Source organism: Anas acuta, chromosome 15, assembly GCF_963932015.1.
Source record: "Anas acuta chromosome 15, bAnaAcu1.1, whole genome shotgun sequence".
NCBI lineage: Eukaryota > Metazoa > Chordata > Aves > Anseriformes > Anatidae > Anas > Anas acuta.
Window position 1 is genome coordinate 17,578,148 of NC_088993.1, and position 12,357 is coordinate 17,590,504.

Below are 12,357 nucleotides of genomic sequence, written 5' to 3' on the forward strand. Positions count from 1 at the left end.
TTGTTTTTTCTTTTTTTTTCTTTTTTCTTTTTTTTTTTTTTCAGCTTGGTTGTAGTTGCAAAGTTGTTCCTTTTATGAAATTAAAATGATAGAAGGTTGCATTTGTGGAATTTTCATTCTTTGAGGTTTTGAACTGCTGTGTATTTTATATCTACAACCCTGGAGCAAATCACATCCTCACCTTAAATTAAATCAGTAAAACACTGCGTCGATCAATACCATATCATGACGTAATCTAAAAAAAAAAAAAAAATCAAACTTAAAGTGAAAGGAGCTCGTACAGCTGATCATTTTGTGCAAATTTTGAAATCGTCCTGAACGCTCACTTCCATCTCGAGGCGTGTTGCTTCCTCCAGGCTCCTCCTTGCGGGTGTGAGTGCAGTGCTGGGTGTGCATGCCGGGAGCTGCCGCTGTTCTCTCTCAGAGCCTCAGGTGCTCCCTCCTGCCCTCCACTCTCAGGTTGTGTGTCAGGGGTGAGCTGGACAGCCACTGTGCTGCCCTCGCCCATGGTGTTTTGTTTTGTTGCGCAGGGGCTGTGGCCGCGTGCAGGGGACCTCAGCCTCTGCTCCCATCTGCTCCCAGTCGCGCAGCGGAGCCCAGCGCTGCCCTGTTCCTGCACCCCGTGTTTCCCAGTTTAACTCTGTGCTTTCCGTTTGACAGAAAGACAAACGAGACACTTCCAACTTCGACAAAGAGTTCACCAGGCAGCCTGTGGAGCTGACGCCCACCGACAAACTCTTCATCATGAACTTGGACCAGAACGAGTTTGCTGGATTCTCCTACACCAACCCGGAATTTGTCATTAACGTGTAGTCGCGGTGCAGACGCTGCCCTCCCTGCTCCCGCAGCCCGAAACTTCAGCTCGCCTTGTAAATACCGACACTAGTCTTCCGGGATCAGCAGTGCATACATACATACCCTCATCAAAACACGACGACCGCTTGTTTTAGGAGGCCTCTGTATGTGTGTGACACTTGCTAGCTTGGGTTCCCTAGCAGGAAATGTGCGGGGTTTTGAGTTAACAAGCAGTAATACTTCTAGGAACTGTAGTTGGTGGTGACTAATAGAGTTTTTAAACAGAAATATACCAAATTGCTACAGTCTTTGTAATTTTTGAAATCAGATGCTGAAATTCTGGTGAACCTAGGTATTCACAAATTGTTTCCGTTGAATGCTAAGCATGGTTGATATTTTAAACCGTTGTGCTGAAGCTTGCAATGACTGTGAACGTGTCTTAGAAGAGCCTTTTGTTCGAGACATGGATACATTTGATCAGTGTGGAAAAGTCTGCTTGTAGACATATTTTTAAATGCCTTGTACATACAGTCACACCGGCTCCCCGAAGCTGTCTTCCTCCTTAGCCTGCTGTAAGCGTGTGCGTTTCACCACATCCCTTCCTATTACTCAGGCATTAAGACTACAAAATGAATTTCATTCCGGTTCTTGTAAATCAGAGCAAATCTTTTTCTAAGTGAAAGGTGGGATTTTTTTTTTTTAACATCTGGAACAGTTTGCAGTTTTGATATACTATGTCAGCACTCCCATAAATCTTTCTCCTGTTTTTTCACAGACACTGTCGAAATTTAACAGCTCTGTAAAGGATATTAATATTCTACCAAAACAAAACACATTTATATTCTCGGTTTACAATTTACCAACTGAAAATACGCCCGCTACAGAAGGGCTGTACTGAGGGCTATTTATAAAGGTAGCTTTTATACTTTATACCCTCTGCTATTACCTTAAAGGCTCAAAATCATGAATTTTACAGGCATCTTGGTTTTCCTGATTTCAGCCAAAATTCCTGGGGATTTTATTCAGTAATCCAGGACCTTCTGCATCGTTTCAGAACCCCTGACTCCCACGGGGAAACCGCAGCCGATGCTTTGGCAGCAAAGCTCGCCGTGCGCGGGGCCGCGGGGCTGGGTGGTGGCTGCTGCCCGCAGCAGGGCGAGGGCTGAGCGTGTGCTCCCGTGACACTGCTGCCATTCCTCCCCTGGCACACACGAGTTCGGTGGGTTTGCAAAGAAAGCACGTACGTTTTTTGAAATCCGACCAATTCTAATGTAAATACACATCACTTCATGAGTACGGGGCAAAAAAATGAGGGTGGAATTTTCTGAATCACGAGGAATCCTACCAAGGAAATTCTGGTTTGTAGATCTTTTATAAACATCAGACTCTACCTTTTGAAATTCTGTTTTCAATGCCTCATTAAGTGAAAGGACTGCTGGAAGCTAGCGCTGGTGCCGCAGCTGCTGGCTCGGTGCCGTGAGCAGGGCTCCTCGTCCCGTGACCAAACCGAAGGCCGGCCCTGCCTTGTGCGTGTCGGGGTACGTGAGCTGTGGCCGTGGTCTCGGGTACTGAGCTGGGCTTGAGGAAACAAAACAAAACAAAGAAAAACTGCAAATTGTGCCAGATGGACAAGGGGGCTTGTGGGCAACTTTGCATCGGACTAAGACCGGGAAAGTCGGAGTTAGTTCCTGATGAGAGTTCCCATAACCCCAGCACACGTCTCAGAAGACGTCTCGCCATCTTCTGCAGACCACAGTTGATGTTCAGAGCATGTATGTTACTGTAACCTTCAAATCTGTTGCTGCAGAATTAGTATTACTTAAATGGTGAATGTTTTTCATTTCTGTATCTTCAGACCCGAAGACGCTCCCGCGGTCCGGCCGCCCGTGGGTTACGGTGGTACCGCGATGCTCCTGGGGCCAGGAGGGCACCCGCGGCTGCACGGGGTGGATCCACGGGCACTGCTGTGGGGGGAGTTGCGTCTTTTTTGTCTGGGACTCGTGTGTGTGTTGGAGTGACACTTCCACATGGAGCAGGCTTTGTTTGGCTGCGGGGCTGTGCCCACGGGTGGCTCAGCGGCAGCACGTGTTGGGTCTGTGCGCATCTTTGGGATCCTCACAGAACAGCCTGTGCTCCAGGGAGAGCTTAGCAAAGGCAAGGTACAAAGCCCAGGGAAGTCTGCAGGATGTGAGCATTTCTGATAGTTCCCATTCTGCTAGTTTCAAAGCTCTTGCTTTGAGGTTTATTTCCAGATTACCCGTTTCTTCTGTGCAGAAATGTAAAATGGAATGTGCCCGGCCCTGCACAGATGCTGGGATTTGTACTGACTCCTCCAAGGAAGGGCAGAGTGACAGTGGTTGACTCACTGTTTGCCGTAATTTGATGATTTAATCTTTACTGTTGGATGAGGAAAGCAGTGCTTCGGGAAGATGCTCAGATCTGAGCGGCTCAGGAGGCTCTGTTAGTCACTGGGGGCTCTGACACGTGGCTGAAGCCCAGTAAGATGATCCTGGGCAGTGCTGGCAGGCAGCTGCAGTGCACCCCAGCTGTGTGACAGCGCTGCAGCAGCAGGGGGACAAGGGGACAGAGTGTCTGTGCCACTGATGGGCCAGGAGAAGGGTGCTCACGGGGACAGAGGAGGCATCTCAGCCTGCAGCTACAGGCGAGAGAGAAAGCCAGGTGCTTGTGGTACCCCATGGCCCTGCCTGCATGGCACAGGGCATTAGGGGCAAGCCCCACATCCCCAAAGGGCTGCGGTGGGACTGGTGGGGGTCTGGTGGTGGGACCCTGAGCTCCGCACCTCCTGGCCTCAGGTGCAGGAGGAGGAGACTGGAGGAGGCACGAGGTGCTCGTGGCCACCCCCTGCCAGCCGGGGACAAGGACAGCAGGTCCCGGCCTCCGCCAGGGCTGGTTGCACCTGGACACCGCAGGTAAGTGGGGAGCAGGCGCCTCGGGAGGTCTCAGCATGGTGCAGGGATGAATCCATCCCCGGGAGGTTGCTGGATGCTTGCGTGGCCCCGGGGGACAGTGGGAGTGACAGGAGCAGAGCAGGGCAGCGGGGCTGGGGGAAAAGCGGGGCTGGGGCTTGGCCAGAAACCGCCTGGTGCTGGTGGTCTCTGCAGCAGGCTCTGGGGGACTGGGAGACCACAGGCAGACTGGGGTCGGCTGCAAAGCCTGATCTGCTCTGAGGGCTGCTGGGCAGCTGCACAGGGCTGGAGGCGATGCCAGCCGTCCCGAGGCAGGCACTGCACAGCCTGTGTGAGCTCAGTGCGTGGCTGGGCCAGGGCTGGCAGTGCAGCAGCTCCCCGGCCACCCATGGCTCAGTGGCTGCGCCGCTGGGATGCCATTTCCATGGGGCACGGAGGCCCTGCTGCCACTGCTGCCGTCCCCTCTGGCCAGACATCAGAGCAGTCATCTCTAGGTGGAGAGCCGTCACCAAAGGAGTTCCTGACCCTTCCAATCCGTGTAACAAATAAATGCAAGGTTGCGTGGTGGCAGAGCCCCATGGGTGGTCTCGGAGATGGGATGGTGAGAGCAGGTTCTGGGCAGCTCTGCTCATTTAGTCCCAGGAACTAGGAATGGTGACTTCTAGCACGGAGCACAAGGATGAAGCTGTTCAACTGGTAGGGCTTACATCTGGAGCGTGCAGTTCACCCACACGAACAAGTGCTGCAGCTTGTCTGCTTTCGCAGTCACAGGTGAGCCACTGAGCCTGCAACAGCAAAAGAAGCAACAAGCATCTTGCTCCATGCATGGAAGTGTCATCCAAGCTGTTTTTTTCTGATCACGTTCAAACTGGCAATTAAAACAAGGAAAAAAAAAAAAGAAAAAAAAAAGAAAAAAAAATGTTTATTGTTGAACAGTTTGTGTTTGTGAATTTGATTTCACCTGCAAGTATTTGATGACTTTTCTACATCCTAGACTACCTGCTGTGTGTTTGTCAAAGGATTCTCATAAAGACCTCCTTTTAGATGGGCATATACTCTTAATTCTATTTGCTGCATGTATGAAAAAAAAATAAAGTAAAATATATAATTTTAAAGAAACTGTGAGAGCTTGGCTTCCTCTGCCTGCAGGATGCTGGTGGGTGTGGGGAGGGCCAGCAGGGACACCACAGGACCCCACGGATGGGCAGCTGCCTCTGGGGCAGCCACCCAAGGGGCCCCACTGAGCAAATGCTGAAATGTTCAGCTTTTTGGTGAAGAAGGTGCATAGCCTCGTGGCTGGAGTGCATCACCAGATATACAGGAGTGCAGTCCAGGCCTAGAAACCTTCAGCTGCGGGTACCTAAAGATACGCTTAGACCAAGGGGAAGGGAAGGTGTTGGTTGTTCGGCTCTTTGGTCACTTGCTAAGTACAGTGGGTTATGGGCTATGGCTCTGCCAACCAGCCCATGGACACTTGTTCCCAGTCACCACGCAGTGGGCTCGGGGAGGCGGGCAGGATGTGCCCTGGCAGACCCTCTGCAGGCACTTTGCCACTTGGCTGCAGGCACAGGGCTGCACCTGAGGGCTGAGCTGCAGAGGGGCTGGGAAGGGAGCGTGCCTAAATGGGCGCAATGGAGCTGATAGGGAAACCAGCAGGTCCCCCCTGTTCCTGATAACCAGGAGTCTTGCTGGCACATGGGGCCAGCAGAGCCCTCCCAGACAGCCCCTGTTTTACTGGGGTTGTATCAGGAGCTGGTGCACACAGAGGTGTCAGCATCCCGCTGCTCTGTGCTGGCCCCAGGCTGCCCTTGTACCCCCAGACCCATCTCCCCTTGGACCTGTGAGCCCCTCTCTGCTGCTCCTGCTCCCAGCCCCACCGTCACCCTGTCCCCTGGGTGCGGGGCTGGCGCAGTGGCCAGGCAGGGCAGGGCGGTGAGTGGGGCTGCGATGGTCTCCAGCAGCCCCAGGGGTCTCGGTGGGTCCAGTCGAGCCCCCCTCCGGTTCGGTGGTCAGCATTGACGTGCCCCTTCCCAGCATTTCGGAAACGCTTCTGAGCTTCAGTTGTTCTGGCTTCTGTAAGTGAAACATTTGGTTTTGTGACACTTTCCTTAATTATGGGAGCTAATGACAAAACCATTGTGACAAATGACTCAGCTTTTGATAGTGAAGTTAATTAATTCGGAAGTTAGAGTCTCCACCAGAGTATCTGGAGAAACCCGATTAAGAAGCCTGCTTACCCGCTGTAATACGGGCAGCAAAAACCTCAGTCCCTACAACTTGCCAGGTAAAATTCTCCCCACCATGGCAAGGGGGGGATCTGCTTGGAGCAGGGATAATAATGGCTAGACATTAGCACAGCAAATGCCTCCTGAGCCATCTCTCCATCCATCAAAGGCATCGGGAGGAACACAGCCTCATTAATGTTTGAATGAGTGACCAGAAGCAGCTTTGCGTTAGACTCTGACCTTCAAGAGCCGTCTCCCTGAAGCCATCTTTCATCTCTTTCATTTGCATTACAATCCTGTTTGCCTCATTATTCGTTATCCTCTTCTTCTTCAAAGAATTTAAATCAAATCAATTAAATTGTGGTGGGTTGGAGCAGCAGCAAACCTTTTATGGGGTCTCAGCACGGTCCAGCTGGACTCACGACTACAAAATATCTCTTAATCTACTGCTATTTGTTCTTTTATTACTTCTGTCATACAGTTGCCTTACAGAATCCCTTTGATAATCTTCCTCCTTTCCACCCATCCCGTTGCATTCATGCTTTGTGCAGAGGCTGGTCTTCCTGTGACCTTGGCAATGGGATTTCCTCGGCTTCCCTCCCGCGGGATGGGATCGGGCTGTCCCTGGCAGGGCTGCTGCGATGGGAAGATGTGGAACTGCACACAGCACTTGTACGCTTGGAGCCAGCACGGAGCAGCTGGGGAACCCTGGGATCCTGGCATGGTGTTTGCTGTCCCGTGTCATCCCCTCCCCTGTCCTGCACTTGTTTTGTGTACCCAGGGTATCAGAACGGGAGGAAAAAGCAGCTGCAGTTGTGGTGTGTGCTGGTGTGCGCAGGCAGTGCATGCAAAAGCAGAAGTGTGGGCAAAGTACCATGGGCTTCAGCATGCAGCAGCTGCCAGCACATTCACCCAGCTCTCCCGAGAGCCTGGATGCTGTTTGTTTCCCCATGCATGGCCACTCCTGCGTAGCCTTTGCATGTTCCCATGATAAGGAGGCTTAACAAGAGTGGATTTCTGTTTCTCTTCCCTGCTATTTTTACTGCTACTAAACCGTAGGAAGCCCAGCAGGGAGCTGCAGAGCTGGTAGGCAGCCGCATAGGCTCGCACTGACTGAGCCAGCTTGGGTGCGGGCAGCGGGCTGAGGCTTGCTGTGGGTGCCTGTGCAGCGGGTGGCAGCCCCCTGAACCCTGCCCCTGTCTCAGGGGGTGAGATGTGGGTGCTGTGCGGCCACCCGCCTGCAGCGCCTCGGCTCTGTGCGGGGAGCTGCGGCTGCTGCAGCACCGCAGACACCCAGGGCAGGCTGGGCACAGGGCACTGCTCACTGGGGTCACAGCCGGGAGAAATGCCCCGAACACAGCTGCACGTCGTGTAAGGACACAGCAGCCTCACCGCTGGATTCCTGCTAGAGCAAGTAGATAGCAACCAGCACTTCCAAAGCACGTGCGGATATAAATAATCCACTCGTAGGAGTGGGGAAGGATGAACTCATGTGCCAAAGGCTCCGGAGTCCTTATCCCCTTGCAGCCCCCAGGAGCAGGGAAATGAAGTGAGGACCAGATGAGGCTGGAGCTCAGCATCTTTCTGCATTGCTAATGACCTAAACTCGCCTTGTATCAGCATCTCTCTTCCTCCAAGGAAAAAAAAACTAATCCAGCTAGGGATTATTTCTGACTACCTACTTTCTGTCACTTTGCCAATGTAAAAGCACCAGAGCTTTCATCACTGGGTTTGGAAGGACAAAGCCTAACAGATCTTGGTTTAAGACATTTCTGTCTGCAAGGACAGCTTGGGTTTTTGTTGTTGTTGCTTTTTGTTTTGTTTTCTTGTGTTTTGTTGTTGTTTTTGCACAAGTTGTCAAGTCTTTGCAGCAGGGTCTGGTTTCTGTTATTTGTTTCTACTTTGCCCAGCTCAGAAGGGTGCAGGTCCATGAGCAGGTGCCTGGTGATGGACACGTCATTGACCAGCAAGGGGTGACAGGAGCTGTGGCTGGAGCCACCGGGCTGTGCTGCTGGAGCACACAGAGCTGGAGCTGCAGGTTGGGGTGGAAAGGTCCCCAAATTCTTGTTGAGTTCACATCTCAGCTTGTCCCCTAGTCCCAACATATGGCTGCTCTGGGCAGAGCTCCAGGCTCACTCCTGGGGCTGTCTCTCCATGCAGTGAGTGGTATAAGGGGTGCAGGGGTGTCCCCGCCACCAACCCGTCCAGGGGCCACCAAGATCCGAGGTGTGGACTTTGGTTCTGTTTGAGCTTGCTTTGTTAAAAGCCTAGGAAACAGTACATGTGCACTCTGCACACACCTACACACACGATGTTAAAATAACACAATTAAGGCTGCAAAATCCCCCACTCAGAACGCAATTTGCAGCCCCTTCGCTGTAGGTGTGAGATATCTTTGCTGCCTCCTCCCCGGGACGCCTGCCTCTGCGCAGGACGGGGGCCCGGGGGCTGCTGCTGCCAGGCTCTGCCCCACGCACTTCAGGGCTGGGGGTGGGCGGTGGAGCAAGGGGGGGGCCGGAGAAGTGATGTGTGGCTGGGGCAGCATCCTGGAGCCACACTGTCTGTCCCTGCACCTTGCCCCAAGCCACCTGCGTGGCACTCTCAGAGCCCTCAAAACAAGCCTCCATGTGCCATCACGCACGGGGCTCATCTCGGTGTCACCAAGGTGTGGCCTGTGACCATCGTGTGCCAGTGCCAGGCACAGATCTGGGCAACTATAACCCCTCCTCAAAAATAAATAAATAAAATAAATAAATAAATAAATAAGCACCACGGGAGAAAATTCCGTGATTCAGCTTGGGTGGATGCTTCTGGCCATGATCCCTAAGTGCCTGTCCTCCTCCTCCTCCTCTGCAGAGATCGATGTCCATCCTCCCATCCCGCTGAGGACTGCTGCTCTCCAGATGGAAATGCTGGAAGAGTGCTAGCTGGAGCCATGGCCTTCAGAGTCAGCACAGGCAGCGAGCAGGGCAGAGGGCTCCAGGCGGAGGAGAACGAAGCCGGGCACTCAGCACAGCCCGTGCGCTACACGCGCTGGGGAAAAACAGTGTAGCGTTGTAATTAAAATGCCCTACCTAATGAGTATGCACAAAGGAGGTAATTTAAGGTTGAGAAGGGTACTTAATTTCCACACTACTTCATTTCTCAGTACCTCATTTTTTGGTAACCTTCATAATTTTCTGTTTGCGTTTTGAGAGTAAATAACTAGTATTTACAAGTAAGTGCATACAAATGAGAGCTGTAGGAGTGCACGCTATCAGGTAAATCATACACTTCCCTGGCTCACCCGCAGCCCTTAAAAGAGTTTTAATTCAAGAGGTGGATATGTTATAGGGCTTATTTGAAAGGTCGCATGAGTCATAAGCTCATCCAACTGCCTGCAAAATCGTTTGAGAGCGATGCGGAGCTAGCGGCGAGCCAGAGGGTTTAACCGAAGCGAACCGCTCCGGGGCGCGGTGTGGGGCCCCCCCCGGGATGTGGCTGCTCCCGGCCCCGCTCCAGGCGGCCTCCGCCGCGGCCCGGCCCGGCGCTGGGAACCGGCCTCGGGCTGGGGCACCCCGGGGGGGCCCGCGGCGGGGCCCCCGACGGGTGCGGGCGCAGCGGGGCTGTGCAGCCCCCAGCCCCCGCAGCCTCCCCCGGAGCTCCCAGCGCGGAGGGGCGAAGCGGGGTGCGGCGGGGGCCGCACCGAGGGGTAGCACCCGGGGGTGGCACCGGGGGGCAGCGGAGGGGTGTGAGGGGTGGAGGGGGGGGGCGGGGGCTGCCCCGCCCGGTGCCGGCCCCCCTCCCGCCCGCCCCGGGGCAGTCCCCGCCCGGTCCCCGCCCGGTGCCGGCCCCCCCCCGGGCGGCGGTTTCCCGGCGGCGCGGCCCCCCCGCGGCCCGCCCTCCCTCCGCTGCCCCCCGCCCCCGCCGCCCCCCGCGGATGCCTTGGCCGGGCGGCGCGGGGGAGGCGCCGGGAGAGGCGCCGCGCTGCCGGCCGCGGGCGCACGGCGGAGCCGCTCCGCTCCGCGCCCCGCTGCTGCTCGGGCCATGCCGGCCGGGCGCCCGGGGGCTCGGCGGCCCCGAGCAGCGCCGCCGCGGGGGCCCGGCTCGCCGCGGGCCGCGGGGGCATGAGGCGCCGAGCGCGGAGCGCGGCGGCGGGCGGCGGCGCCGGCCCTTCCCCTGCGAGCCGCCGCCGTAGGATGAAGCAGCATGAGGATGTGTGACAGAGGCGTCCAGATGCTCATCACCACGGTGGGAGCCTTCGCAGCCTTCAGCCTGATGACCATCGCCGTGGGCACCGACTACTGGCTCTACTCGCGCGGCGTGTGCAGGACTAAGTCCACCGGCGACAACGACACGAGCCGCAAGAACGAGGAGGTGATGACCCACTCGGGGCTCTGGAGGACGTGCTGCCTGGAAGGTACCGACCGCCCGCCGGCCGCCCCGCCGCCCCCGGCCGCTCGCCGGGGCCCTGCCCAGCCCAGAAGTTCGGGGGAGGGCGGGGGCGCCCCGGGACCCCCAGCGCCGGGCCCCGCGCCCCGCGGCCCCCCCGGCGGAGCTCCCCCGGCCGCCGGCCCCTGCCCGCGCAGGAGGGGCACGGGGGGGCCCGGCGCGGCCGGGGGGAAACTTTCTCGGTGGCTCCCGCACACGCAGGACGCGGGGTGCCGGGGGCGGCGGGGAGCGGGGCTGGCTGCGGGCAGCCGCGGTGCCTGCCCCGAGCGGCGCGGTGCGGGTGCGGGTGCGGGTGCGGGTGCCCGCTGTCGGCGCGGCGCGCCTGGGGCTGAGCGGCCACAGGTCCCGCTCCGGGCCCCGGGGCTCGCCTTGGCGCGGCTCGGTCGGCGAGCGCATCCCCGCAGCCGCTCCCCAGCGAGGGCTCTGCAGGCACCGGCTGCGCCCAGCAGTCCTGCAGCCCAGCCCCAGCGGCGTGCCAGCCCTTCCCCTCGGAGCAGCAGAGCGGGGCAAGGTGTCCGGCTGCTGCCCCACCGCTGCTTCTCCCTCCATCCCTCGGGGACTGCGCCCCACACCCTGCGTGGGCTGCCCCACGGCCGGGCTCCTGCCTGCCCACCCTCGCAGCTTCGCCCCGCTGCTTTGCCCCTGCTGCAGCAGCACCCCGCTGGAGAGGCTGCTGCGGTGGTCCTGCAGCACAGAGCCCTGCTCGGGGGGCGGTTGCAGCCCAAAGTTCCTGGCTGAGATTTACACGAGCAACAGCAGGCAGGGCTTAACCGCGAGCCTGAGTGGAGCCCGGGTGCTGGTACCTGTGCAGCAAAAAATGGCCGATGGAATCACCCTGGGCGCTAAGTTTTAACATCAATGGCAGCGGCTGGTGGCCTGCAAGCTAATGGGGAGCTGTGGCCCTGGTGCTGTCAGGTTCCCCCGCCCCGGAGCAGCGCCTGGCGGTGGGGGCCAGCGAGCCGTGGCAGCTGAGCTGCGCCTGCCACATCGGAAAGTTCTCGGTGAGTCACGGCCACAGATGCAGAAATCTCCTGCCTGTTCCTGGTGCTCAATCCTAGACCCGGTGAAGTCAGTCGGGGCTTTCTTATTGATTCAAGGAGGTTTTGGATCATGCTCTAATTCCATAATAAATAATTGGAGATAATCTGACTCCCTTCTCAGGCTGAGGGAACAGAGGAGGCAGCAGACAGGGCTGTGAGAGATGGGATCACTGGAGGCATGAGTAATTTCCAAAATTCTTATTTTTGCTGGCTGTGGGTTTTTTTTCAGTGGATGCTTTATGCTTCCCTCACTGCCATAAATCACTGCTTTGGAAGAAGCTGGTGCAACCCTGGTCTCTCGGGCACAGCATGCTCAGGAAAGGGTTTAACGGTGCCGTGCCGGAGCTCCAGCTGAATCACAGGTCAGCGCCCCAAGCCCGGGCATGGGGCAGGGAGCAGTGGGGATGCGCTCGCTGCCAGGCTCATCCCTGCCCGCTGCTGGCTGTCCCTCATGGGCTGGGCAGGAGCGGGCGCAGAGCTCTGCACAGGGCCGTGCTGGTGCTGCGCATGGGCACAGGCTCTGGCATCCCTTGCATGCGGCTGCGGAGTGCAGGCGGGCAGTGGGGGTGCCCAGTCGAGATCTGGGCAGAGGGGTCCCACCTGGAACCACCCCACACCACCCCCTGCTCAGCGGAGTGTGTGGGGCCACCTGCTCTGGTGCTGGGGCTGCACGGTGCCGCTCATCACCCCCGGGTGTTGCTGGAGAAGTGGCCGCATGCCTCAGTGCCGAGGTGGTGCTGGGGCAGCTGCCCTCCCCGCAGGGCCGGGCTCCCCCCAGCAAGGGCCGTTCCTGCTGCTGCTCGCCCTGCCGTGGGGAGCAGGATCTGTGGGGTGCTCACCAAGGGCCCTCAGGGCAGTGGGTCCTGGGTCTGCTGCTGGCTGGGCCCCGGATTGCTGCGTGCTCCTTGTGTCTGGCTGGAGAGCCAGGAGCATTGCGCT

General features: G+C 57.2%; 2 protein-coding genes across 2 annotated transcripts in view; both read left to right on the forward strand.

The window, feature by feature from the left end:
- The window catches only part of PRKCB (protein kinase C beta), a 115,494-nt gene extending 110,653 nt beyond the window's left edge, over positions 1 to 4,841 (forward strand). Inside the window, exon 17 of the mRNA XM_068698938.1 lies at positions 661 to 4,841. Within this exon, the coding sequence (XP_068555039.1) occupies positions 661 to 813 (153 nt within the window). The 3' untranslated portion in view covers positions 814 to 4,841. The remainder of the gene's footprint in view (positions 1 to 660) is intronic.
- A 5,076-nt stretch (positions 4,842 to 9,917) lies between these two features.
- CACNG3 (calcium voltage-gated channel auxiliary subunit gamma 3) overlaps positions 9,918 to 12,357 on the forward strand; it is a 28,731-nt gene continuing 26,291 nt past the window's right edge. Inside the window, exon 1 of the mRNA XM_068699266.1 lies at positions 9,918 to 10,346. Within this exon, the coding sequence (XP_068555367.1) occupies positions 10,136 to 10,346 (211 nt within the window). The 5' untranslated portion in view covers positions 9,918 to 10,135. The remainder of the gene's footprint in view (positions 10,347 to 12,357) is intronic.